At 59.0% G+C, this 26,236-nt stretch overlaps 2 protein-coding genes across 3 annotated transcripts in view; one reads left to right on the forward strand and one right to left on the reverse strand.

Annotated features, from left to right (window-relative positions):
- Nucleotides 1-584: 584 nt before the first annotated feature.
- On the reverse strand, nt 585-9,346 carry LOC116599978 (vegetative cell wall protein gp1-like; the record flags this gene model as incomplete). The annotated part of the gene is given in 8 exon segments (XM_032359913.1): nt 585-684; nt 686-1,104; nt 2,625-2,768; nt 5,702-6,309; nt 6,413-6,542; nt 7,731-7,814; nt 8,867-9,026; nt 9,207-9,346. Coding segments are annotated over 8 exon segments (1,785 nt in total), but the record flags the coding sequence as incomplete, so codon positions are not given.
- Nucleotides 5,984-26,236, forward strand: part of DAGLA (diacylglycerol lipase alpha) — a 61,810-nt gene continuing 41,557 nt past the window's right edge. Inside the window, exon 1 of one of the 2 annotated variants that reach the window (XM_032356946.1) lies at nt 5,984-6,136. The gene's annotated coding sequence lies outside the window, so the exon portion shown is untranslated. Of the gene's footprint in view, nt 6,137-6,162; nt 6,471-26,236 lie in introns of those variants that run through there. The other variant, XM_032356944.1, reaches the window with a different exon arrangement.

Consider the following 26,236-nt stretch of genomic DNA (forward strand, 5'->3'; position numbering starts at 1 on the left):
ATTCAGGAACAGACAAAACCAGTCTATGACATAGAGGTCCGAATAGTGATTACTTCTGGGTGGCATGGGTGGGTATTGAGCACACCAGGAATTGGAAATATTCTGCATCTTCTGCAAGCTATACATTTTGCTGTAAACGCCAAAAAAGGGGGGGGGGTATATATTTTAAGAGCAATAGGAAACCACAGCAAGATTTTAAGAAATCACATGACATAGTCTGATGTCCATTTAGAAAAGGTCACTCTATTTATTGGATAGAAAATAGATGAGCAGTCAGAGCAGAGAGGAACCTTTTGCAGCTGCCCTGAAGAGGAACAAACATGTCCTAGACTGGGTGGTAGAAATGGATAGAAGTGGGTAGTTTCAAACAGTTAGAAGGAGGAACCAAAAAGACCTGATTTAGGACATAGTTGGATAAATGGATGGGAGGATGTAGAAAAGGGCTGATGGACAGCTGTGTGGATGGGTGGATGGTGGAAGGATAGATGAGTAGATGGATTGTGTGGGTTGATAGAGGAGTGGGTGGTTGGATGGATGGATGGACGGCTGGATGGATGGATAGATGGATGGATGGACGGGTGGATGGATGGATGGATGGACGGGTGGATGGATGGATGGACGGCTGGCTGGCTGGTTGGATGGATGGACGGGTGGATGAATGGATAGATGGATGGATGGATGGAGATGGACGGATGGATAGATGGATGGATGGACGGCTGGCTGGCTGGCTGGCTGGATGGGTGGATGGGTGGATGGATGGATGGATGGATGGGTGGAGGGATGGATGGATGGATGGACGGGTGGATGGATGGATGGATGGACAGGTGGATGGATGGGTGGATGGATGGATGGATGGATGGGTGGGTGGATGGATAGATGGATGGATGGATGGGTGGATGGATGGATGGATGGGTGGATGGATGGATGGCTGGACGGCTGGCTGGCTGGCTGGCTGGATGGGTGGATGGGTGGATGGGTGGATGGATGGATGGATGGATGGGTGGAGGGATGGATGGATGGATGGACAGGTGGATGGATGGGTGGATGGATGGATGGATGGATGGATGGATGGGTGGGTGGATGGATAGATGGATGGATGGATGGGTGGATGGATGGATGGATGGGTGGATGGATGGATGGCTGGACGGCTGGCTGGCTGGATGGACGGGTGGATGGATGGGTGGGTAGGTAGGTGGTAATGGACAGACTGGGTGGAAGAGTGGGTGAGTGGATGAGTAGGTGAGTGGCAAGATGGACGGGTGAAGAGGCAGTTGGGAGAATGAGTTGCCGGGTGAGGGTGAGGACAGATTCTCTTCTATTGTTATTTGTGTCCAGAAAGTGCAGATGAGTTGCCCTAGTCAGTAAGCACGCAATCTTTCCCCTGAGATATCTGTTTACACTCCTATAGTTCCCCAGTGCCCCAAGGAGAAAAACTAGTTACTACAATACCCATCAGGGAGCAGACACTTACAAACAGGCTGGTTTAATGAGATGCAAGGATCCCCCAATCCTCTGGGAATTACAGTCAAAATGCTGGTGATACCCACGTGAATGGAGGATGAGGCAAGAATAGAAAAGCCTCCTAGTCCTTCCCCTTGGAAGCCATCAGTCCTCCTTTTCCTCCCTATCACCTTCACCCAAACCACCTTCACCATCGCCTCCTTCAGCATCTCCACCCCTACTGTGTGGGTTTGTTGACACTGCAAACTGCGCTTGCTCAGGTAAAAGGTATGGACTTGCAGGCTCCGCTCTTCGGGAACAACTTGCTGCTGCTTCTTCTTCTTCTTCTTCTCCTCCTCCTCCTCCTCCTCCTCCTCCTCCTTCTTCTTCTCCTTCTTTTACAAATTGCTTCTTGCACAGGACCTCAGCACATCCCAGTGGTGGCTGGCCTTTTAACCCCTGGGTGGTTTAGCCCCCACTTCCAGGCTATTTGCCCGCATGACCCATTCCTGTATTTCATAGCAGGACGAACAAGAAGGAAGGGAGAGCAGCAGTTTACAGAGGGAACAAGGGCTGAAATCCTGCCAGTAGGGGCCCCAGATAATCCCAAACTGGGTCCAGGTGCCCTAAACCCCAATTCACATGCATTCCTTGGTCCTCACAACCAGCTCATTTCTCTCCCTGTGGGAGTCTGACAGCTCAGCCTCCCCAGAGCTTTTCTCTCACCTCCCCAGGCAGGCTGAGTTCGTGCTATTTGGGTAAACAATATTCCCCTTGGTTGTCAGCTGCAGGCTTATTTACCTGGTGATGGGACCAAGTGATTCCTTCCCACCCCAACACAGGTGCTGAGACTCGGGGGCGGGGTGGGGGGGACGGGGAGCCTCCGGGAAGGGGACTTGGCATCTCACAACGGCTATGGGGACAGTCACATTCACAACTACACTTAGGGGCCTCTCTGGACTTCTGTACCTGGGAACAAGCTAGAGCTAAAGTCACCATGCCCCTGAGCTGTGATTTCATCCAGTTATCCTATATCCTGCCTCTAAGCTAAAATAGAGTCATTGGATCTTTTGCAGCCATGAGCAGATACTCTATACTTTAAAACCCTGCATGCTTTGAGTCCCCCCAGCCTTAAGCCCATGTGCTGGCCCTCCCTCCCTCAGGCTGTGAGGAAAGGTGGTCACTGAGTCCCCCGTGCCATAGGACAGTGCAATCGGGGGCTTGCTGCCCAGCTCCAGAATGCTGCAGTTGTCTTCCTGCTGGCAGCTCTGCCCTGATGCAATCGCTGGCCCAGCCATCCCATTCTGCAGCTGCTGGGAGCTGAGAGTCTGGGGCAGGGCCCAGCTGTGCCAGCTGTCGGCGACAGATGACGCTGTGGAGCTCGGCCATGACTCACATTCCAGTACAGGGGAAATGTGCAAAAGTTATACGATGCCTTTGGGGTGCCAAAAATCATCTTGGTTTTGTCTTGCAAAATGTTCAGCTTGCAGAGCACAGGGCAGACGGAGGAAGGGGGTGGGAAGGAGGCGAGGGGAGCAGATCGGTCTCCAGTCGACGCTGCCTGTCACACACCCTCCGTGGCTCTAATAACAACACTCAGCATTTAATCAACCCCTTTGTGGAAGCAGACGATGTCACACTCATTAATTAGTTAATCTGCACAGCCCCCCTGGGAGGAGGAGCCATGTTATTATCCCCACTGGGACCCAGAGGGAAACTGAGGCCAGAGTGGGAATTTGGCACCGAGCTGAGAGAACACAGGCTGGCAGCTGGACCAGGACCAGTCTGTGGCTTATGGCCCCTTCTGGCAGCCTCACTGTTGTCCTCCTCCCCCATTCCTGGCTTCGGTCTGCTCACAGTGCTGGTGGCTGTCTCCAAAGACACCTGCGCAAACTGTCAGGATTGGGCCTGAAGGCACTCACGGGAAAGGGCAAGCAGGGCATTGGAGCAGAGAAAGTTCAACTTGGCAGCTGGACCAGGCCAGGCCCCTAGGGAATACGTGCTGGTGAAGCAGACACCTGTTCTGGTATGCATCTTCCAAAAGGTCCCAGAAGTGGGGGTGGAAATAATGGTGGTGACTCTCGCCATCACCAGAATGCCTTCTGTCTGCTTCCTGTTCAGACAGCTCTGGGTTTTGATTGTCTTTAGAACTGAAGGAAGGAACAGTTCTACCAGGAGGCACCATCATCGCTCCATTGAATTGGAAATTGAGACCGCCACCTGGCCATTTGGGGATCTTAATCAGACACACACACACACACACACACACGGAGAGGGTGTAGGGGTGGAACCAAGGGTCCCCAAGGAGCATCTCCTACATCATCCTGCCCAGTGGTAAATGTAGATGGAAGCATGTCGTGATGCTTTACCGCTGGGATCACCAATGGCTCCGGCCCCCAAGGATGAAGACCAGGAGGTCAGTCCACCAGGAGAAGAGCCCTGACTAAGGAAGACCCAGGCGGGAGGCCAGTGGAACGTGAAATAAGGAGTCAGAGGACAGAAGTCATAAACACCTTTTAGGAGTTTGCAACTGTTGCAAAAATAAAGAGTTCCGCCCCCTCCTTGGGTTTTCTTCCTGGTTACTAGAGTCGCTGAGGATGAAATCATTAAGCCCTCCCTCCATTTCTTTTTAAATAGGAATGATCGCAATTAAAAAAATATTTTTCATATCTTTCCTTTTCCTTCCCCCCAATATTTATAACAACAGTTAAGTCAAAGTTATATTTATATCAAACTTTAATGTACACACAAATTGCCTGGGGATCTTAACCTGCTTAGATCCTTGAGCCTGAGAGTCTGCATTTCTAACACAGTCCAGATGGAGTCAATGATACACTTCAATCAGGAAAACTGAAAAAACAGGTTGTTGGTGGTTAAAGGTACCCTTTAATTCAGTTGTGAGATGCCCAGACGGACTCACTTGAGGAGAGTAGACTTGAGGAGAAACGGACATCGCCTTGAAAATCTTGGACTTGGATCTCAATCATGACCCTGACCATGGAATATTGGAGTTCGGTTGGATAAATGGAAGAAGGGTGTGTATGTGTGTGTGTGTGGTTGCATGTGAATTTGTATGCACAGGGCAGCCAAGGGGTGGAGTGTAGTTACTACGATCGACAATGGTCCAAGGTGGACCAGTAGGATTCTTTCTTCTGGGAATCTAGAACTTGGAACCAAGACACAGTACATTTGGCAGTTTGGATTCTGATTAATTACAAGGTTCTGGTAAAGGTTCCTAAACCGTTGGTGATACAGTCAGTCTTTATAGCTGCCCTGATTCTTGCCCTTCCTGAGGCTGGGTGTCTTGTGTGTGTGTGTGTGTGTGTGTGTGTGTGTGTGTGTGCAACATTTCCTTGAGTCCTCTCAGGAACCCCACCCCAATATTTGTCCCCCCACCCATCCCATTCTCTCTTTTTCTTTCTTTCTTTACCTAAGCTGGAGTTTGCCTTCAGAATAACAAGTGACACAGAATTCCCTCTAGAAATAGCTTCTGCTCTGGACTCAGTCTTCAGACCTGAGTGTCCAGGTCATTTTCAGGCTGATTCTTCACATCAGACCCCCTTACAGCTGCTTCTTCTCCACTGTGGCTTTGCACTGAGCCACAGCCAATCACCCTGTTTTCCTGGGATGGGAAACACTTTCCAGGGCCCAGGAAACACTTCAGAGGCCTTTCCCCTGCAGAAACGCATTACTCCCCTTTCTGCCTCTGAAGAATTTCTACTGGACCTTTGAGACCCAATTGGGTCATCCAGTCCTCCAGACCCAACTCCCTCCCCCGAGGCTTGCTTACAAGTGTCCCTTGTAAGGAGCCCTCTCTGCTTAGCTCCCACCCACAAACACCTGAACTGAGGCTGTCCCCCCTGTACACTGAGCTTCCTGAGGGCAGGGACTGGCTTCTGCTTCTCTCTGCCCCCTCCCTCTCCCCACTCCCCACCCTTATTAGCACTCGGGGACCAAGAGTAGCTCTGAGGGAAGGTGTGTTAAGTAATTTAGCTTGAATGAATGGGTATGTGTGTGTGTGAGGCCAAATAGGAGGGGAGATTTTCTTCATTTACCAGGAATTCACAATTGACGAAAGGCTCCTTTGGATGCCAGGCAGGATGCTGGGCACTGGGGGGATGAGGAATGGGGGCAGGACACAAGTGATGGAGTGTTCCGACCTCACACGGACCACTCAATCACCCCGAGGAGGTGGAACCCATCTCTCTCTTTCCTCCCCCTAAATGAACCAGTTCTCCAGTGATCCTACTTGCTTTTTTACCTCTCCCACGCTAAACCCGGTCACGCGGGGCCCGAAGGAGGTGGACCCAGGCGTTCCCTTCCCCGCGTGCTGCACGGCGGGTCCTGCCCCCTCTGGCCGCCTACGGAGCCCCAGCTGCAGTCCGAGCCCAGAGCCCACCGCCCCCACGCCGCGGGCCAGCGCCTGCGGAAGGGCTCGGCTCGCCCCGGCCTCGGCGCCGCTCCCCTCCCTGGCACCAGGGGGCGCTGCCGCCCCACGACCGTCGCCATGGTCACCGCTGGCGGCGGAGAGGGGTTTACGTAAAGGACGCAGCGTCCCCCGGGGGGCGGAGGCGGCCTTCGCGCCGGCGCCGGCGCCCTGCGGAAGCGGCGTTAGTGAATCGGGGCCTTGGGGAGCCCAGGATGGAGGTGGCGGTCGCGGCGGCGGCGGCGGGCCGAGCCCTGCGGAGGGCGGGAGGTAAGGGGGGCAGCGGGCGCGGCACGGCGGGCCGGGCCCCGGGCGCGGGCGCTGTGCGAGCGGCGCGACGGGCTGGGCAGTGTCCAGGGCGCGCGGTGGCCGACCCGACGGGTCCACCGGCAGAGGTGCGGCTGCCACGAGCGCCGGAGGCAGGTGTGAGATCCATGGAGCTCCTGGCACCGGTGCGGGGATGGTGACACCCGTGGCGCGGGCGTGGGCAGCGTGGGGCTGGCACAGGCAGCGTGGTTTCCCTGGCACGGGTGTCAGAAGACTCACCCCCACCCTGGTGTGGTGGTGGCCGCCCAGGTGTAAGGCGGTGCCGCCCTCCGTGCAGGTAGGTGGTGGGCACAGCACTAAGACTGATTCGGGGTGACAGTGGCCAGTTCGTAGGCGTGTGGCGGTGCACCTGGAATGGGTGCTAGGGTGTTGGATGGTTCTGGCCTGACATGGTCTGGCGTGACGGCACTTGGACTTGGAGAATTGGTGTCCTCAGCGTGACAGGAGTTCCTGGTGTGACTGTGAGAGATGGCCTTGGCACCCTATGGTGCCGGGAAACTCCGTGGCTCCCAGAGCCTGGTGGATGGGAAGGGTAAATGTCCATCCTGCCACGTTAGTGATGATGAGGGGCATGGCCTCGGTCCACCGGACTGAGGAAGGAGAAAGGCTGGGAGCAGGTACTGGTGTCCTTTATAATGGATCTGAAAGAGAGATGCCAGGAGGTGCTTCTACCACGAGGAACCAACGGTGACCCAGATGGAAACCTGACCAGGTACTAGCATTGTCCTGGGCTCATGTGTTCATCTGGCTTCAGAGAAGGAGGAAGGGAGGGGATGGTTCTCCGCCATGATCACTATACTTGAACATGGGTCACGAGGAATGTGCAGGACTGAGCGGTGACCTGTGTCAGAACACGGGGAAAGGTGGTACACCATCTGCCTGTCCTGTCTGGACCCGTCTTCACTTTGGGTTGATGGTTCGCTCCGGGGTATCTGAGAGTTGCCTCTCTTCTTTGATGCTTGGAAGCCTTTGGGTCCCGAGGATTGTTGCAGGGCTGGAGGTGGGGGGGTACTTGAAAGATGACACTGCACCCAGTGGGCGTGTGCCAGGATGCATCTGCTCCCACCGGTCTTTTGGGAAGCTTTGGGTGAGGGTCTCACTCAGCATCACGTGGTGTCTACCTCGTAGAGGGGCAATGTGCAGAGCTCCAGGGAAGTCTTTGGATGCGGGAGACATCTTTAGGACTTTGTGGCTCTCTGGGGGGCAGTGGAAACGGGGTAGAAGAATCCATGGGGTGAACTTGGGCCGGGCCTGGGGAAGGCCTTTAGGAGTCCAGAAGCACGATGCAGAGGGTGTGGGAGATTAGGGTGGTCTCGTTTGCTAAGGTGGGCGCTTGGAGACGTTGCTGAGATTCCTTAAAGCTGGCGTGTCGTCTGGTGCACATGGAGCCAGAGGACTGACACTCCTGTCTCAGCTGTGTGACCTTGGGCGGGTGACTTTACCTCTCAGATCCGTGTCACCAAGTGGTCGCGGAGGAGGAAAGGAGATGGTGCTCATGGAAACAGTGAAAGGCTGAGCAAAGGTCAGGGATCCTCACCAGGTAGGGTGACCAGGGTGGGAGGCGCTGGAAGCGGAGGCCTGGAATGTGACTGGGGAGGAAGGCAGCCGGAAGGTCCAGCGCCTGTCACAGGGAATTAGAGGCCCTGAGTGTAAAGGCTCCTGGTGGGGGAAAAGTGGGATCTGTTGACACTGTGAGTCAGCTGCTGAGCTGGAACCAGGCCCCAGGTCTCCCGAGGACGGTCCCGAGCGCGTGGCCGCAGCAACGGTGCTGTCTGTCCTGCAGGAGCGGCCCGAGCAAGAGGAAGCCTTCGCTTGCGCTGCAGATGCACCTCGTGGCCGCATAGGGCCGGGACGTGTCTGTGGTTGACTGATCTGGGGGACCCGTGTGGCAGGGAGACTTGGAAATGTGTGTGTCCTCTCTTGAGAATTTCCTTTGGCTCCGGGTTCTGAGGATGGGGGCAGGGAGCGTCGCATCAGCGTTCTGGGGGCTGTGGCCAGCAGAAAACAAAGGGGGTCAGAGCCACAGAGTGGACACAAGGGCCGGGTGGGCCAGCCAGAGAGGCTGGGGCACTGGGGGGTGCCAGGGGACACGGGGACAAGGAGAAGGGGAATATGGGCACTCTCTGAGGGGTGTGGCGCAGATTCCCCAGGACGTCTCACCCCACATGGCCCCACTTGTCTGAAGGGCCTTCCCACATGGAGAAGGTGAGAGAGGCTGCGGATTGCTTTGCCTCCTGCCTCCAGGGGCCTGGTTCCTGACAGCAGACCCCACGGGTTCAGGCCCACTGCTCAAGCCCTCCACGCGAGGGACTGTGTTAGCCAGCAACCCAAGCTCCTGCTTGCTCCATGAGGCAGAAGGTTTTTGCCCCACGTCCAGGCTGCAGTGTCAAGCCTCATGGGTAGAAGGAGGCCACAGCTCCGCCAGACCTGGGATGGTGAGCCGCCTTTTCCACGCTGTGGGACTCACCCTGCCCCGTGGCTGCTGGGTGGACACAGGCCTTCCCAGGCTGGTGGGAGGGGTCCGAGGCCAGTCTCACAGGCTCCCTGCAGCGCCCTTGTCTGCCTCCCCTGGGAGTGGCCCACACTTCAGCTCCTGCCTGGGGAGCTTTCCACAGGGTAAGCCAGTGAGGAGGTATGCCTGGGGCCTCTCCGTTGTGAATATTCAGCACTCACGGTCCTCAGCTCGCCCTCCACACCTCGGCCCGGCCCGTTTGCTTTGATTTGTGGCTCAGCCTTATGGTCTTGGGCTTTCAGAGCCCTTTGCAGCCGCCCCTTGCCATCTGCTTGCGGTGCTGGGACTCTGCACAGTGGAGCGGGGTGGTAGGAGGGGCAGCTAGGAGACAGGGAGGAGTTGGCGTCTATTCCCCAAAAGCAGAGCTGAGCTTTCTTCTGAGTCTTCAGGGTACGAGCCTGTGGGGAGTCCAGCCAGGTCACCAGCCCTTGTCCTGGGGCACAGATGCTGCTTTTGAGCAGATCCCAGCTGGGTCAGGGGGCCAGTCCCACAGGCACGGACCTCAAGGGCAAGCAGCTCTCAGGAGCTGCGACGTTTTCAACTCTGGTCCTCAGTGCCGTTTCCATTGCTTTGTCCATGTTTCTCCAAAAGTTGCTTAAGTCAGCTTCTGGCAGCCCTCGTTCCTCAGCTGCCTCGTACATCGTGGTGCCCGGTTCCTCAGCTTCGGGGTGCCAGGGAATCGGGCATCTCTGGACAGAGGATTCTGGACCAGGGCTGAGAGTGCCAGGCCAGCCGGCCACGGCCAAAGGCACCGCCTGTCGCTGGAAGCCACTCCTCCCCCAACCCTCCTGCCAGGGACCCGAGGGGGGCCTCGGGCTGAATCACCTGTTGGCTCAGCGCCCCACCTGAGTGCAGCTTCCCCCTGGAACAGCTTTCCGTTACGCGCTAGTGGACTGAGCAAGGAGCGCTGGGGGAGACATCAATGAGCGTGTGGTCAGAGGAAGATAAATCTTTTAGAACCACCGAGCCAGCCTGGGACATTGCCGGATGTGGTTACCTCCCCAGCGGGCAAGGCTGAAAACCGTTCATCTTGATTTTCAAATTTCCTTTCTGATGCCGACTCCGACTGGGCTGGATCTCTCTGGGGCGGACTGGGGAGTGTGCGTGTAGGTTAGGAAGACCCAGGAGACGGCAGGCAGGACCCCTGGGGACCCTGGCCGTGGAGGTGGAGGGGAGTCTGTGGCCACAGGTGAGGGTGTTTGGCGGCACGCCCCAGCCCCGCCCCAGCCCCGCCCCAGCCCCGCCCACAGCCCCGCCCACAGCCGGGGCAGGTGGCTGAGAGGAGCAGGGGTGGGGCTGCCCGGGGACCGCACGTGTGTGGAGCCGCGTGTGTCCGTAGCTGTCTGTGGGAAGTGAGGGCTGAGGGGGTGTGGAGCTGTTGGTGTGGGAACTTGTGGGCTCCTGTGTCTGGCTGGCCCGGTGTCAGTGGGTGTGAGGAGCAGGGCGTTGCTGGTCTCCACGGAGCAGGAGAGAACAGTGGGAGCAGGGGTGGGGGTGCCTTCCAGCTGGGGGGTGGGTAACGTCTCCGGCTGTGATTCCTCCGGGAGGAGCCTTCTTGCTTCCTCCGTGTTCCTTAGAAGGAAGCCCAAGCTGGAGGTGTGGCTCTCCAGCGCCGGTATGGGCTCACTCACGCCCGCTCCCGGGCTCCCGCTCGAGCTGCCCTGGAAGGCAGTTGGGGATGGTTCGCTTGGGTGGCAGAAGAGAGCCTGGTAGCTCTGAGCATTAAGACTTGGGGCTCTGCAGTCAGCCAGAACCGGATTCGAATCCTGGTTCCTCTCTATACCTCAGTCTTGTCATCTAAGATGGGGACAATAAAACCTCCAACCAGGGTGGTTGGAAGAATTCCACAACCTAGTAAAGTCTGGTGAGAGGAAAGATCATGCTGGAAACAAGAACACACACACACACACACACACACACACACAATGCTCTTATAGTCAGAATGTTTTCTACAGAAAAGCAGTTACATCATGATCTGCATACGTTGGTACCGAGGAAGATGTCGTAGGTCATGACCTTTCTCTTGATGAGAAGGTAGCTCCACCCAACCCTTGGCGTGGATAGAATCTTGCTTATCTGTCAATAGAATCCTGCACCAGAGTAATGTCAGGACCCCTGAGGACAGTTTCCACTTGGAATTCATCAGTAGTCTTCTCTCGAGCACCTGCCGTGATTTGGGTTCAGTGGGGCCACAGAGAAGAATTCGGCACCCCAGAGCCTGTAAGATACAGACTCTGCCTCCAGGCATTCAAAGCCTATTGAGAAGTTAGGGAGGTGAAGGTCTCTGCGGCAATTCCAGGAGAGGGGCCACTAGAGGTCAAAGGAGAGTGAGGAACTTGAACGAGGGAGATCAGCAGAGACTTGGGTGGCAATGGCCTTTAATCTGGGCCATCCAGGTGATGGTGGAGGAAGTGGCAGCAATGGGAGACGTGGCTGGAAATGTGAGGCGCTGGCGGGCTGTGGTCTGGCCTGAGTGTAGGGGGCACAATATGGAAGCAGGGGAGGCTAGGGTTGGCAAAGTGACTTGGAGCTGGGTCCCCGGGAGCGTGACAGCAGGGGTGTGGGTTGGGTCTGTGGAAGACATGGGGAGGCACCGAAGTGTTCTGAGGGAGAGGGTAGGGGCAGGTAGGTACCCCCCACCCTCCATAGACGTCTGGCAGCAGGTGCCGGGTGGAAGGAAGCCAGCTGGCGCTAGGACAGTTCCCAGGTATGGAGGGCCCTACAGAGGAAAAGGGAAGGACCAGCCTCCCTGATTGCGGAGGGGAGATAGAAGCCGAGAGATCTGTCAGTTTGGTCAGTGAGGGTGGGCCCAGGGACAGGCCTGGAGGCCAGGCCGCGGATCAGAGCTGGGCCCCCGAGTCTTGGCCCAGGATGCATTTCCCTACATGTGCCTTTCAGTTGTCTTGATTCCTGTCTGTTCCCGCCTGGGAGCAGGAGGAGAGGCTCTCAGGGACCCCTGTGAGGCTGGTTGTTCTGCCTGCAAGGCTGTTCTCATCCCTGAGGACCCATTGAGGGGGTTCCAGTGTTCCTGGCATTTATTTCCAGGCGTTTGATCATTTTCTCACCAAATTACCCCTTGAAATTTCGCCTGCCTGAGTTCAGCCCAGGAGGTTACTATTCTGGGAAGTTTCATCAAAACCCTTGCAGCGTTTGTGAGTTCTCTGAGCCGGGGGGCAGGTGGGAGGAGAGCGGGGCTTGCCTTCACCTGTGTTCCGGGGGCCGCCACTCCCCGCTCCCCGAGATGCTCCTGGCCGCAGGGCCTGCTCTGCCGGGGGCTGGGGAAGGGGAGGCAGGACAGCGCTTCTCATTCATCCCGAGAAAGCCCCTTGTCGTCGCCTCTCCTGAAGCCATTTAATTAATTTATGATTGATGTTCCTGGACTTACTGGAGGTTCATTTATTATTGATGTGCCTTCATTATACCCCATTCACTCTGTACTTTTGAGCACACGGCTGCTCCTGCTGGGCCGGCCACATGGCGGGCTGAGCGCTATGGGGCTGCTGCTCTGGTCCTCATGCCCTTCACCCCTAGGGACAGAGCCTGGCTTTTGTCAGACTCTCTCAGGTCTGGGGGTCCAAGCAGACCCCAGGACTTCTGTGTCTGGGAGCCTTTGCTCAGCCACAACGTGGTAGTAATAATAATGGTTTTCATTTTAGGAACCTGGGGGACCGAACCGGGCATGGTGCGTTCTTGCACACTCTTTCGCCTCTCTGGCTTACAGGAGGCTCAGGGAGGACACGTGGCAGGGAGACGGGGAACCAGGTGTGAGCCCAGGCCCCTCGCCTCCCCTCTCCAATCCCTGCCTCTCCTTTGGGCCCCACATGGGCCGTTCCGCTACGAAGCCTTTCTTCTGCTCCCCTGAACTCCAGTGCTGGCCTAGCTAACAGTGGGGCCCGCCGCCCCCAGAGAGTATGTGTTGTTAAATGTTGGTGGCTTGTCCCCCCTCCCTAGCCCATGGCCTCATTGAAGACTAACAATAAGGGCCAGATAGTGCTTCCTGAGCAAAGATGCCAGGCGGGCCGTGCTAAGCACTTGTCATGCATTAGCTCATTTAATCCTCATGACCGCCCCAAGGGGCAGGTGCTGTTAGCCCATTCTGTAAATGAGTTAGCAGCATGCTCTGGGCACTCAGCTAATAGGTGGCGGAACCAGGATTTGGGCCCCGGCAGCCTTGAGATCCAGGGCGCTAAGTGATTCTTCCCCTGCATTCCCTCTCTCTCCATCTCCTCGGGCCTGTTGGTTTGTCAGACGTCTGTATGTTTATCCAGTGACCACATCGTCCTCCTTCTCGCGTCTGGCCTGAAGTGTTGGCCTGCACGGGGGCCAACCCTCCCTTGCTTTGGAGACCAGGAGTGCCCAGTCACGTGGGATGGGTGATTTTAGGGAGACAGCAAGGCGTGTGGAGGGCCCTGGGCGGGGATTCTGCTCCTGGCCCAGCTGGGCAGCTTTGGGTGAGTCATTCAGCCCCTGAGCCTCAGTTGCCCTGTTTGCATCTTAGCAACGGTGGCATTTCTTCTCTCCCTCGCTGGCTGTGCCGGTGGTCAAAGGTGATGCGGGGTAGGAAAGACGCTGTAGGAATCAGGGGTTGGACTGCTTGTGCGTGAGTTCTGAGAGTGGGCACGAAGGCCAAGAATGCGTCAGGCTGGATGCAGAAACCCAGGCCAGGGGATCTGTACCCACCTTCTCAGCCACCCTGGGTGGGCTGATGTGCTCCATGGCTTGCCTGCTGGCAAGGACTTGCTCCAGGACCCCTGCATGGCCAAGAGCTGGGCGGGAGGTCCCTAGAGTGGGTGCCAGGCCGCAGTGTGGTGTCCCGGTTGGCTGAATAGTCCCTGGGTCCCTGGAGGTGGTCCCTTGAGCACTGGGTCCTTGGGCTGTGTACAAGTTCATGGGACTCTGCCGGCGGCTCTGGGCCCTCCTACCCCTCTCGTCTGGGTAGCCTGACTAGGCCAATTCAGGCTAGGTTTGGTGAGGGAGGAGGATAGCTGGCCAAGCAGCTGCTGGACTTCCCCTCACCCCTCAAAGTATGCGGAAAGCCCGGTGAAGAGGTGAGCCCTGCGTCTGTTCCGGAAAGCGGTGAGGCTGGCTGCCTCCCCATGGCAGGGTTCCCAGGACGTTGGCTAGGAGTCCGCTGCTTTCTCATCAGCCTGGGGAGCACGGCGCGGACTGCCAGGGCCCCCAGGGCCTGGAGAGTCGGGCAGAGGTCTGAGACAGTAGGTGGGGGTAAGGCAGGCCTGGCATGGCTGTTGGAGTCTGTGGCCGGGCTCCTGGTGGGTGACGTCCCACTGCACTTCCCGTTTGGGGGATTACATCAGGCTCCCTGGGCTCGCCCTTTGGCCAACTCCCACCTCATCCCGGCGCCCACGCGGCCCTGGGATAGCTGTTCGGCTGCAGCTTCGCACCAGCCGCAGAATCTGCCAGCAGCCCTGGGCCCGGCAGCAGACGGGGCTGTCCGGGCCCATCCCAGCTCAGCAGTGGGCACCGGTTACCCCGCAGGGGTGGCCTCCCAGTGCGCACCTGCCCGCTGCCACCCTTCGATTCCTTTCATTACCCATCTCTGACTCGTTCCCACTCTCTCTCTCTCTCTCTCTCAATTCAGCGTAGCAGAGGCCTGCAAGCGTGGACTTTAGCATAAAGATGGAGCTTTATTTGAGTCCACTACTGCTTGGGCAGGTCACTGGACCTCTGAGCCTCAGTTTCTTCATCTCGAAAATGGGAGCTCTCGTGGAATATGGCACATGGGGCTGCTGTCAGGCCCCAGTGAGCTACCACCTTGGAAGTTCTGCCCGGTGCCAAGAACATTGCATGGACTCAATAAATGTTACCTCCTGTTCATTAATCACCACGACTGTTTCGGTGCTTCTCAGTCAACACAGGTGGGCGCGAAGCTGAGAGGACCCTCCCCTTGCTGAGGCTGCTCCCTTTCTCCTCTGCAGCCGGGCAACCCTAACACGGCTCCTACGATGCAGGCCGGCCCCCTGGGCTTCCGCCTCTCCCCTCCCGCTTCTGGGTCACTTCTCAGGGCTGGCAGTGTCCACCTTCCCTCTGGCATCTTACCCTGTTCCTGCCCCAGTCCTCTTTTAGGCTGGCTCCCGTCTCCCCGCCCTCCCCTTTCCTTTGTTTCCTCTCCTGTTTGGTCTCCTTTCCCTTGGCACCTGTTCCTTCCGGCCGCTTTTCTTTGTACATCTTTTCCTCCCCCGAGGCCTCTGGGGGAAGCCCGTGTCTTTCCTCAGAGACCCTCCGACCCTCTTGTGCAGAGTGGCGGCCTCTGAGCCCCTCCAGTTGAGTTCGGCTGTGGAAAGCTGGCCCGGGGGTCCGACTGTGCATCCTGAGGGTGGGGGTCGTGACTCTGCCCCCTCAGCCAAGAGAATTGACAAATCCAGACTCCCGTAGCGTCCACCTCCAGGCCTGGGAGCCTGCTGGGCAGACCGCCACTCCCAGGGCTGCAGGAGGTCCCTGCTGCCAAAGGGAGCGGATGGGAAGCCCTGGTGAGCCCACCGTATGAGGCCCCGAAACCCCGACCGAGGCTGGAGGTTCCAGTCCCAGCAAATCCTCTTGGGTTCTAAGGGCAGGAGGCCAGAGTCAACTCCCAGTTCCTGGAGCCAGAAAACCAGGCGCATCTGGAGTCTCTTTCCTTCTGGGAAGTCAAGGAATTTGTCTCGGAAGGTTGCTTTAGTTTCATACCTTTGACAAGAACTTGGTCTTCCTCCACCTCCTTCCCTGCGGCGCGGGCCACGCTGGGGAGAATGGTTTCCCCACTCTGTCCACCGGGGCCTCCTTGGGGCATTTCTCAAGCACGTGCTGCAGGCTGAGCTCGTGCCTGGAGCTGGGGGTAACAAGTTGTCGCCTCGTCCTCAGGGAGTTCCCAGGTTGGGGACTGAACTACAATAGGACAGAGGAATAAAAGCAACGTGAGCACACATTTCCGGCCAGTCCTCTCCGCCGGGTGCCATACTGAGTGCTTTACGCCTAGTGGTTTGTCGAATGCAAAGACCATTGACAGCGGGCAGTGCCCACCGTCAGGAAGGAGGCCCTCCTTTTTGCAGGAGAGGGGCAGGCCAAGGACCTCCGCTTCCTCAGAGAATTGAAGGGACCCGCTAAGGGCTGTAAATTTGCCACTGGCAGACTGGGACTCAGACCCTCAAATGTCTGGGCTCACCTCACATCGGTTTGGGGGATCCTCTGAGCCATGGGATGAGCGGGCTCCTACAAAAGGAAGGCTCTTTTTGGCCACCCTGTTGCTGGGAGAGCAGCCTCCCCCACTTCCAGGAAGCCTTGTCACTCCCCTCGTGTAGGCCATCGGGGGCTTGCAGCCACCTCCCCGTCAGACCACCCGTTACCCCTCTGGCCTTGGCAGGTGGCCCCCTGTCAATAAGGTTGAGCTGTCGCCGGTTGTTCTCCATGCTGCCTGCCTGCCCTACTGTACCATCTGATAAATGGGCTAATGGAGGGCCCCTGTTCTCTGGAGCCGCCTTCCCCACTTCTTGGCCCCTTTGGAGAGCCCGACTCCCTCCCTCCCCGGGGTGAACCCTATTCAGCAGGCTTCCAGGCAGCGGGTCACTAAGCCGGCGCCCAGCCCACCACCTGCTCAGTACTTTATAAAAGTTTAACCTTAATGGTGTAACGAACTCCCACCATAAAGCAGCCGGAGCAGTGCATCCTGGGATGCATACATTATAGGAGCCCTCTGCAGTTGTAATTGGAAATGGCAGCAGCTGGAAGGTTGAAAGAGGCCGGCCTCGTTGGGCTGAGCCCAGCTGTTCTCTGCTTCCTTTCAAAAGGCACACAGGACTGAGTCTGGCTGTGAAAAAAGACCGTCCTCAGACCAAACCGAGTTCCTGGTTCCTCCGCCCCACTTCCCATTTCCTGTCCCCCGACTGTGTCTGCAGAGCCTGTGGGCTTCGGAGGCGGGACCCCCACACAGGCCCTGCGCTCTGGCTCGGTGCCGGCGTGGTGCAGAGGGAACGGAGCTCGGCACACGGCACACACTCGGTGGAGGATGGGGTGGTGCTCAGGTTTGCTGTGTCCCAGGCGGAGCTACCAAGCGACTTCCCCAGTCTTCCAGGTCCCTTCCATAGAGTGGAGAGTTCGAGCCCACCTGGGTGGTGAGATTTCAGCCAGGAACCACCGCCCCCCCCACCCCGGAGTGCTGGGAGGCAGGGTTAGGAGCTCAGGCTCTGAAGCTGGGCCATCTCTTTTGCTGCGTGGCTTGTGGTACCTGAGAGACCATAACCCAGTCATTGGACCTCTCAGCTGCACCTGTAAGATCAGGGAATCACTGACCTACTTCTGGGGACTGTCAGGAGGCTGGTGTGGGATGCTGCTTGTTAACGGCTCAGCGTGACGCTGCCTTAATGGGGGCACACAGATCACCTGGGGAGCTTGCAAACGCAGGCTGGCTGGGGTCCCAGATCTGCTCCAGGGATGCGGCTCATGGACCACACCTTGAGTGTCTGGGACATGGTGTTTGACCCATCGAAGAGCTCCGTGAGAGCTAGCTGGGAGTATCCGCCCAGGCGAAGCGCTCCACCACCTGTACCTGCTGCCCTCTTGGCTTTAGTTTGGTGCTCCTGAGTGTGGCCCGTGGGCCGCCAGCAGCAGCATCTGGGAGCAAGTTAGCGACACAGAATCTGTGTCCCCGGGGACCCGTGGTTCAATCAGCTCCTGGGTGCTCCTTGTGTTTGCTGTGGTCAGGGAGGCACTGCTGGGCCTCAGTCTCAAGGTCAGGGCTTTTCGGAGTGCGGGCTGGTTCACCCGAGCCTTGGAACGGCCTGGAGTCAGCCATGGTGGGGCTTGCTCCAAATATAGATCCCTAGGCCCTACCCCAGACCAGTCGATTCAGAATTGCTGGGCGGGGCCTGGGAATCTGCATTTATCCATGTCCTCACTGGCGTTCCAGGTGAGAGTCCCTGGGACTCGCTGGCTGCCTGACAGTCACTGGGACTCACCGTGGAGAAGAGCAGGGCCCCCTCCTGCCCCAGCCCTTCACTTTGTACAAGAGGCTTTGCCTCTGCTTGGGGGGTGGAGAAGGAGTGCTAGCTGGGGGCCAGGAGCCTGTCCCACCTTGGGGGCTGGAGCTGCTCTGTTTTGGGCCCAGTGACGGGGTGTTTGCACAGTAAGAGGAGGGGAGCAGCCACTGGTGGGGAATTGGTCTAATGAACTCACGTACGCTGGGCACATGGTGTGATCTACAACGATGAGGGGCGATGGGGCCAGGGCAATGTTTAATGAGGAGAAACGTTCACCTGTGGGAGAAAGTGGCAGGTACAGAAGGATCCCATATTTGGACAGAGGAAAGATTAGACGGATGTTAATAGTTAATCATTTTCCTAGGAGGATCATGGTGACTTCTATTTCTCTCCTTCTATTTTTTTGTTTCTGTGTTCTACAGAGAACATGTATTTGATAATAAGAAGAAAGAAGTAGACACAGATAAGCGTGGGTGGCCCAGGGTCCTCGGGTCACCTTTGCCAGTGACAGGCACAGACTGTCACGACAGTGCTTCTCCCACTGGAGCAACCTGCTGAGGCGACTTTCACCATGGTCCCCGTCACCTCCAGGCTGCGACCTCAGCACCCCTGCCCCATCGTTCCCAGTGTTTCTCCCACGTTTTTTTACTTCCTTTCTGCTTCGAGTCTTCCCTGGCAGTGGCAGGCATGGAGGGCCCTGCACGCAAGGGGAGCGGGGAGGGGAGTGCACAGGGGGAGCCCCCCACCCGCCCCAGCCTGCAAGCCTCTGGCAGAGTTCGCTTTTCATCAGGGGATCACCTAGGCAGGCAGAGTCTGGCACACAGGATGTGTTTGGGAAGTCGTGGTTGAATGGTGGTTTGGATGCGGGCGGGGACTGGACAAGACGCATAGCACGCCCACAGTCTTCTCTGGGCTTAGGGTTTTTGTCTCTAAGATTTGTGGAGGCTTGAGCTCTGCTTCCCCCCAGGCCCTTCTGGCTCCAGCCTGTGGGGAGTCATGGACCTTCCCACTTCTGCCCCCCTGTGCCTGGTTTTCTAAGCAAGTTGTGCTGTCCAGGAAGACCCCACCTGTCTGTCCCAGCTGCCCCGTGAGAGTGTGTGCAGAAGCAGCTGCGCAGGGCCGGGCCTCCAGGACAGGGGCAGCGGCAGGGAGGGAACCCGTGGTGCTGGGAAACAGAGCAGGCCCCAGTACCAGGGGGCACCGGGCAGTCCGGAAGCTGATGGTGGTCTCTTGTGAGCCCCGGGTAGCCCCTGTGCTGCCTGTGGGTCTGGTGTTTGCTTTCCAGCTCCTCCTGGCCCGGGCTGCCTTGATCCCAGTGGCCCCTGCCCGGCTTGGCGGCCGAGACCCACTTCCATCAGGCCTGGGCAGCGCGGAGTCTCTGGCCCTTTCAGCTGCTGTTTTCCAGTGAGTGGTTCGCGGGTGGTGGGGAGGGTGGGAGAAATCCATTCAAGCCATTTGTTTTAAAGACATTTAAGAAAACCCATGGGGTTTGTGTGGCCACATCTTTTCAGTCTTCTTTCAAAGAAATGGATGGGTTTCTGGGCCTCTCCCACCACCGGCTTCCCTGCCTGGCGAGTGGAAGAGGCCCAAGCTTCAGAAGGAATGGTGGAGAGGGGAAGCCCTGCCAGTGTGGGAAGATCAAAGGGGTGGGGAGTGGAGAGGTAGGGGCAACCTGAACTTGAGCTTCATTTCCCCACCTGTGGAGGGTCACCTGTCCAGGTAACACCAAAGGTGCGCCCGCCCTTCATGCCCTCCTCCTGAGTGTGTTTTTCCTGGCCTAGGGAGCCTGTAGAAATCAGCTTTGTCACCCAGCCAGAGGCAGGAGTTGGGAGCTAATGGTGGTGCTCAGCACACAACCCTGCCAAGGCAGAGGTGAGGGAGGCAGAGCTCTGTGCCCGGCTTGTCACCTCTATGTTCTAATCTAATCTAATCTTTCTAATCTAATCTTTTAGATTTTTAGTTTATTTATTTGAGAAAGAGCAAATGCGTGAGTAGGGGGAAGAGCAGAGGGAGAGGGACAAGCAGACCCCGCGCTGAGCACAGAGTCCACTGTGGGACTCCATCCCATGACCCCGAGATCTTGATGGGAGCCAAAACAAAGAGCTGGGCGCCCAACCCACTGAGCCCCCAGGCACCCCCCAGAATCTCCTTCTTAAGGTCCCGTTGAATGCATCTGAAGCCCCAGCTGGCGGTCCTAGGCCCTGGGTCTGTTCTCCTGCCCTGGTCTTGGAGCCCACTGAGGCAGTGGGGTAGGGGGAGGACATGCTTAGAACAGCCTGTGTCCCATGCCTCGGGCAGGAGTCCGACTGGAAGGGAATGAGGGAACGGGGTGGACAGCGAGGCACTGGCCAGAATGTGCCCGGGGACAGACCCAGCCCGAAGCTGTCCCAGGCAGGATCTCGCGGACCCCCTCCCCTGCGCTCAGACAGCCTGCAGCCGTGAAGTGGCTGCGAACACCAACCGGTCTGGCTGGTTTGTGGGGACCAGGCCCGGTTTCTTGAGGGACAGGATGTCCTGCTGGGAGCAGCCTTTGTGCCTGTTCTTTCTGGCCTTCCCCTTTCAGGCTCTCGGGCTGGCCCTGTTCTGGCCTGTTCTCCTCCTGCCCTCTTGGCCCTGCCCTCCTTGAGCTGTGGGGCAGCATGTGGCGGGGGTGCCTGGGCGGGTGTCAGAGACCAGGGCCTCCCAGGCATGAGCGGTTGGGGTGGTGTCTGTGACCCAGGCGCAGTGAGACCCTGGGGGCGCCGAGACCCTGGCAGCAGGATACCCAGTGCCTACGGGGACAGGTCCCGGGGCAGGAGCCGGCAGGGGCGGTGGCAATCACGCTTCCACCTCTTCCCCTCCCCCTGTGCAGAGAGTAAGGGCCCGGAGGCCTGAGGAGGCCTCCCAGCAACGGAGAGGACCAGGCTTTATGGCACGGCTCCTTGGCACTGTGACTCCTCCCTGTCACCACCGCCTGTTCCCCTCTCAGGGAACAGGAAATGGGGGTGGGGGAGCCCGGGTGTTCCTCTCGCCCTCCGCCGGGAGGGGCTGAGCGCCCCACTCCGTAGGTGTCGGCAGAACTGTCACCCGGCGGCGGGCGCCCGGCTGGGATTTCCCCGGCTGACTCACCCCGGCCTGGCTGTGCCGCGGCCCAGGCAGGAGTGACTCGTGGAGGTGTCTGAGTAGCGGGGCGGGGTGGGGGGTGTCCTGGGAATAGGAGGGCCTGTCCCCCCAGGGAGCGGGAGACCCTAAGCTCTCCATTAAGCACAACGACCGGAACTCCTCCTGACCAGGGAGGACTGGTGAGGCATCTTGGGGTCTGAGCCCCAGCAGGGCTGCTCCCCGCCTCCCTGCAAGGGTCCCCCTCACCGCCCCCCGGGGTGAAATGCCTTCCCTCCAGAGAAGAGAGAAGCCATTGATTCCCTCCAAACCCAGGCACTTCACAGACAGGCGCCCAGGGGAAGAGGGGGACAGTGGGAGGCAGGAAGTCGGGCCAGCGCAGTGACCCAGCCAGGGGCCAAGGACCCCTGGAGAAAGGGAAGAAACTGTAGGCTGTCTCCCCCGCCTCCCACCAGAAGAATTCACAAAAGTCTGTGAGGCCCACAGATGCCCTGGAGCACATCTCGGGGCCCTCCTCGGCCCCAGCTGCTGGAGCCGCCCTCAGCTGAGAGCTGGCAGCGGGCTGGAGGTGTCACAGTTACGGTGTTGGGGGGGCCTGGGGGAGGACTGTGCAGGCAGACATGCGGAGCGTGCGCCTTGCGAGCAGGCCTGTGGGGGTGGCGGCAGCAGAGCCGCGTAGGGCAGGCTGGCTCGGGGCTGGGGTGGGAGGTACCGTTCGGAATGGTTGCCCCAGAGTCCCTGCCTTCCTCTTGCTGATGGGTGGAGAGTCATCCCCTGACCTCTCCGGGCTGGACCCGCGGGGGCTGGGAGCCCCCAGGGGCTGAGCGGCCAGGGCTGAGGTTCACGGGGTGTCATTTGGGCCCCTGGCACAGCTCAGTCCCTGTGGACAAACTCCTCAGCCCCCTTCTCACTGCCTGGCCTGGTGAGAAGTTGAGCCATTTCTGCTGGCCAGGTGCCATAGGGCAGCCCCAGTGTGTCTGATGAACGGGCCACTTAAACCCCTGCAGGCACGTCCGGCCCCTTTGGCCACACTAATCCCTCCACGAGCAGTCACAGGGCAGGGTGGCCCATGGAAGGAATGTGGCCTGTGGGCCCAGCCTCCTGAGTGACAGCCTCCTAGGGGCGCACCCAAGAGGGCAGGGCTGCAGTGAGTCTGACTGGCTGTGGCGTGGACAGGCAGAGTGCAGGGGAGGCCAGGCCTGAACCGCTGCGGGCCCTTAAGGCAGGCCCAGCCCTCTAAGGGCAGCATTCTCTGAAGGACACAGGACAGCCCTGCCTGGGAGCCTGCTAAGGACCCGGGAACTGGGCAGCGGGGAGGGTTCCAGGTTGTGCTCCTGGCCTATGGCTGACCTCTGTGTTGCCTGGGGCAGGGGATCTGCGTCCTTGGCTCCCACCTTCCTTCCTAAAATGATTGTATGTGACTTGGGCTCAGAAGGTTCCTTCATACGCAGATGTTCTCCTGTCATTTACTAAGCCCCCAGCATTAGAGAACCAGGGAGGGCCCCAGGACCTTCTCCTGGCACCTAGATAGCCAGGTACTCACACAGTGAGGGGCAAGACAGGGATACCCCCACCCCCACCCCGGCCCCTTGGACTCTGTCTCCTTCTTCTTCTCTGGGGTGATGAGACAAGTGAGATGATGGCCCCGGGTTCCTGCAGACAGGTAGTCGGGCTGGAATTGTACTCTTGTCATCACCATTATTGTGGAGTCGCCTCCCTAGAGCCTGCAGGGGAGGCTCCCTGGAGGAGGCAGCATGGCTTGTGTCCTGGGATGACTTCTTTGCGCCGTGGTCAGATTAACTAAGTGGCAAGAGGTCGGGAGGGGGGGCATCTGGGGGCTCCGGGTGGGCAGGAGGGGGGCCCTGGCACCTCTTGGGCTTGGCCAAGCCGCCGGCTCCCATCTGCAGAGGGGCGGCCCACCCTTCATGAGTTGGCGGGGAGACCTCAGAACTGAGGAGTGCGTGTCCCCAAACATCTTGTTCACAGCAGATGGCAGCCGCAACTCCCTTTCTCCCTGCAGTGCCGGTTGCATTTCCCTTCCCTTTGCTCACCCCGCCTGTTAACTTTGGTGTCTGCTCTCCAGGTTGGGGAGGCAGCCCGCAAGTCCCCGGAGCCGCCTTTGACTGTGGGTGCTCAGATCACGGACAGTCTCCAAAGGAGAGGAGATCATAAGTCCGCATTGGCTTGTCAGGGAAGCCAGGCTGGCCCTATTTCACGTGTGCTGAGTCCCTTTGGCCCAGTGGGCAGCAGCAGGATCTCAGAGGAGAGAGGGAGTGGCTCTGGGGTCTGGCCTGACGTTTCGGGCAGCTGCTGAGCACCGGGCCCTGAGCCAGGTGCCGAGGACACAGGCGGAGGGTGCAGTCCTGCCCTCCAGGAGCTCCCAGCATAGTGAGGACCCAGGGTGCTCACAGGAGGAATGCAGGGACACGGATCAGGTCTGCTCTGGGCGTCGTAGGCTTCTGGAGGCTTCACAGAGGCTGTGGTGTTTGGGCTAAGCCCTGAAAGGCTGAGGAGTTCCCAGGCAAGCAGTATTAGAAAGGGGATTCTGTGCAAAGGCACAGAGGCATGACGAGCTCTGAGCCCGCAGAATGCTTGGCTGTGGCAAAAGGCCGAGCAGAGGAAGGGTGAGCTGCCTCCTCAGCAGGGGCCGTTCAGCCCCAGGGTGGGGTCTGCAAGGGGAAACCTCTCTCCCCCAGCTGCTTGTTGGGTGGGGAGCCCTGTACGGGGAGCAGGGGTGGTGCAGGGACTCTGGGACCTGGCTTGCGGCCGTGCTGAGTGGGGGCCTGTGGGAGCAGCCGCATGCTGCTGGAGCAGCCGCCCCTGGACAAGTCTGCCTTGGAGGCTGAGGCCCGGGGATCACAGAGTGGCTGAGTGGGTATGCCCTTGGAGGCTGAGCTGCCCCGGCTTCCAGAGTGCCGCCCCCTGTTCTGGGACCTGCCCTGGCTCTACCCTACACCTGCGGGGCTCTGGACACAACCTCCCTGTGTTGAGACCCTCATCTGTGCCAAACGGCGCTCGACGTGTTTCCCACAAGGGCCTCGTCCCATTTGCCCTTCCCGAGGGCAGCTCGGGCAGGCGCTGCTGGGCCGAGTCCCCCAGCCAGGCTGTGGCCAAGCAGAGGCTCCAGGCCCAGGCCAGCCTGACCCTCCCCAGCACATGTCCTTCTGGGTCATGGTCCCTGTCCCCTAGAGAAGGCTCACGGTACTTGGGGATTGGCGGCCAAGCGTGATAAGCCCAGTTTCCTGTGGACTTGTGCCCTGCCTGTTGGCCTCTGCTGCCACCTCCCCTCCCCTCACACTCAGGTTTCTCCCCGGGGGCCTGAGCAGCCGTGGGGCCCATCCCGTTGGGCTGCAGGCCTGGAAGAGCGGGGGCCTGCGGTGTTTGCTTTGCCCAGCCCTACACCTGCTGTGTCAGTTACACCTGGCTCCCTGTTTGTCCAGGGCTTTGCCCTCTAGGAGGATGGGGTGGAGTGAGGCTGGGTGAGAGTGGCAGGCAGGTGGTCTGCCACTTCTGGGCTCCCAGCTTTTCTGCATGACCCAGGAGGGCCGCCCTGTCCGTAGGAGCCGCGCCCTCTGGGCCCGCTACTGCCCCAGCCAGGCCTGGCCTCGCCCGCGCGGAGCGTGTGACTTGGCCGGGCCAGGCCTGGCGTGCCTGGCGTGCCAGGACGGCAGTAGCAGCTGGACAGGCAGCAAGGAGCAGAAGAGGTCCCCAGAGCCCTTATGTGGGGCACTGGCCTCAGAGTGTGGGGGCGAGGGGTGGCGTCAATGGGACTTTTGTGTGCCTCGGGCAGGAACACGGGGCCCAGGCCAGGAGTATCCTGCACAGGCCATCTGCCCCCCTTCCTTCCTGGAGCTGCTCCTGCTCATCGGTCCCCGCCCTTCCTCCCCGGGAGGAGAGCTTGCCTGGACTCAGCCAATCCCTGCCCTGCCCTTTACCCCTTCTCGGATGAATCAGCCCCAGAAACTTGACCATTTCTTCCTGGGCCCTGGCCTGCTCTCTGCCTGCCCTCTTGACAGCAGGCTTCCAGCATTGTGTCTCGGCTCTGACTGAGCTTTCTGCTCTGTGGGCAGTCACTGCCCACGGGACATGCTGCTGCCTCCTTGAGGCCACGGGCCTGATCCTTGCGACCGATGGGAATAGATTAGGTAGACTGAGGCAGGGGGTGTCTGGCATCCCAGGGAAGAGGCCCTTTCTTCACTGCAGCTGGGGCCCCAGGGAGAGACTGGCCTTAGCTGGGTAGGAGGCTAGCACCTCCCTCCCGGCAGTCCTGCCTGCAGCCAGCCTACGGAGGGACTCTGATCCTGCAGGGGTGCGGAACCTCGGCCTGCCATGGGGCACCTGCTTTGTGCAGTGACATTTAGCAGACCCAGTGCTCTGGCCCATGGTCTCCCCACCACTTGACACCCGTTAGATGAGGGGCGCGGACAAGCAGGCTGTCACCAAGAGGCTGCGTGGCCCCCTCCATGGGCGAAAAGCTTCGTAAACAGAGAGCGGCCCAGAGCGTGTCATCTCTCAGGCTTGGGGACAGCCTTCCCAGGTGGGCACAGCTTGCTGGCTAGAGGTTGCCTGGTCACTCCCATCCTGGCCCTTGGGGAGCTGGCCGAGTGCGTGTGGCTCCCAGCTGTGGGGAGCCCAGGGCCTTTTACGGCCACCTCTGAGCTGGGAGGATGGCCGACGCGGAGCAAGGGCTGCGACTTGTTTAAGTCACCGTAGCCGCCAGGCCCTGCATAGCCTTCCCTTCAGCAGGTCAGGGGTGGTGCTGCCCCAGGATGGACAGTCCTCATACACCACATGCTGTTCCTGCGACAACAGTAACAGCCCCTGAAGTGTGTCATGCCGCGCACCTGACTGTCACTCCTCCTGGCAACTCTGTGGGTCCCGTACCTGGCGACCCCGTTCCCGGGGAAGGAAACCCCGTCTGTGTCGTACTTGACCCCACATCGCTTAGACATCACTGATCCCCCTTTCACAGGAGCCGGGGTCTAAGGGGTGGCGACTTGCCCACATGCACTCATGGTTGGGCCCAGGACCAAGCCTGGGTTCTCAGACACCAGGCTCCATGCTTGTCCCACTCTGGCCCTTTCAGTAAATCGAAGTGTTAATAAACGAGCACATTGATACATAATTAATCCCACCTTGGATCCCTCTGTTCTTTTCTCTCTGGGGAGCTCTGAGCACTTCCCAGACGTGATCTCATGCATCCTCCCGAGGCCTAGAAGAGGTGGAAGGAGGTTCTGGGCAGAGGGGGGTGGCCGAGCTGGCCCAGGGGGCCATGGGTCAAGAAACCAGCCCCCTCACCATCCAGGCTGCCCCTGCCTCTGGTCCTTCTGGGGTTGTGCCTGCGTGAGCCAGGAGAGAATCTGGCATAAGGTCCCTGGGGGCAGGGATGCAGAGGGGCAGGGCTCTGTCTTTAAGCCCATTGCCGAGGCTTTTCCTAGGGTTTTCCTTCCAGGAAGCTCCCGC

This window comes from Mustela erminea, chromosome 9 (assembly GCF_009829155.1).
Source record: "Mustela erminea isolate mMusErm1 chromosome 9, mMusErm1.Pri, whole genome shotgun sequence".
Lineage (NCBI taxonomy): Eukaryota > Metazoa > Chordata > Mammalia > Carnivora > Mustelidae > Mustela > Mustela erminea.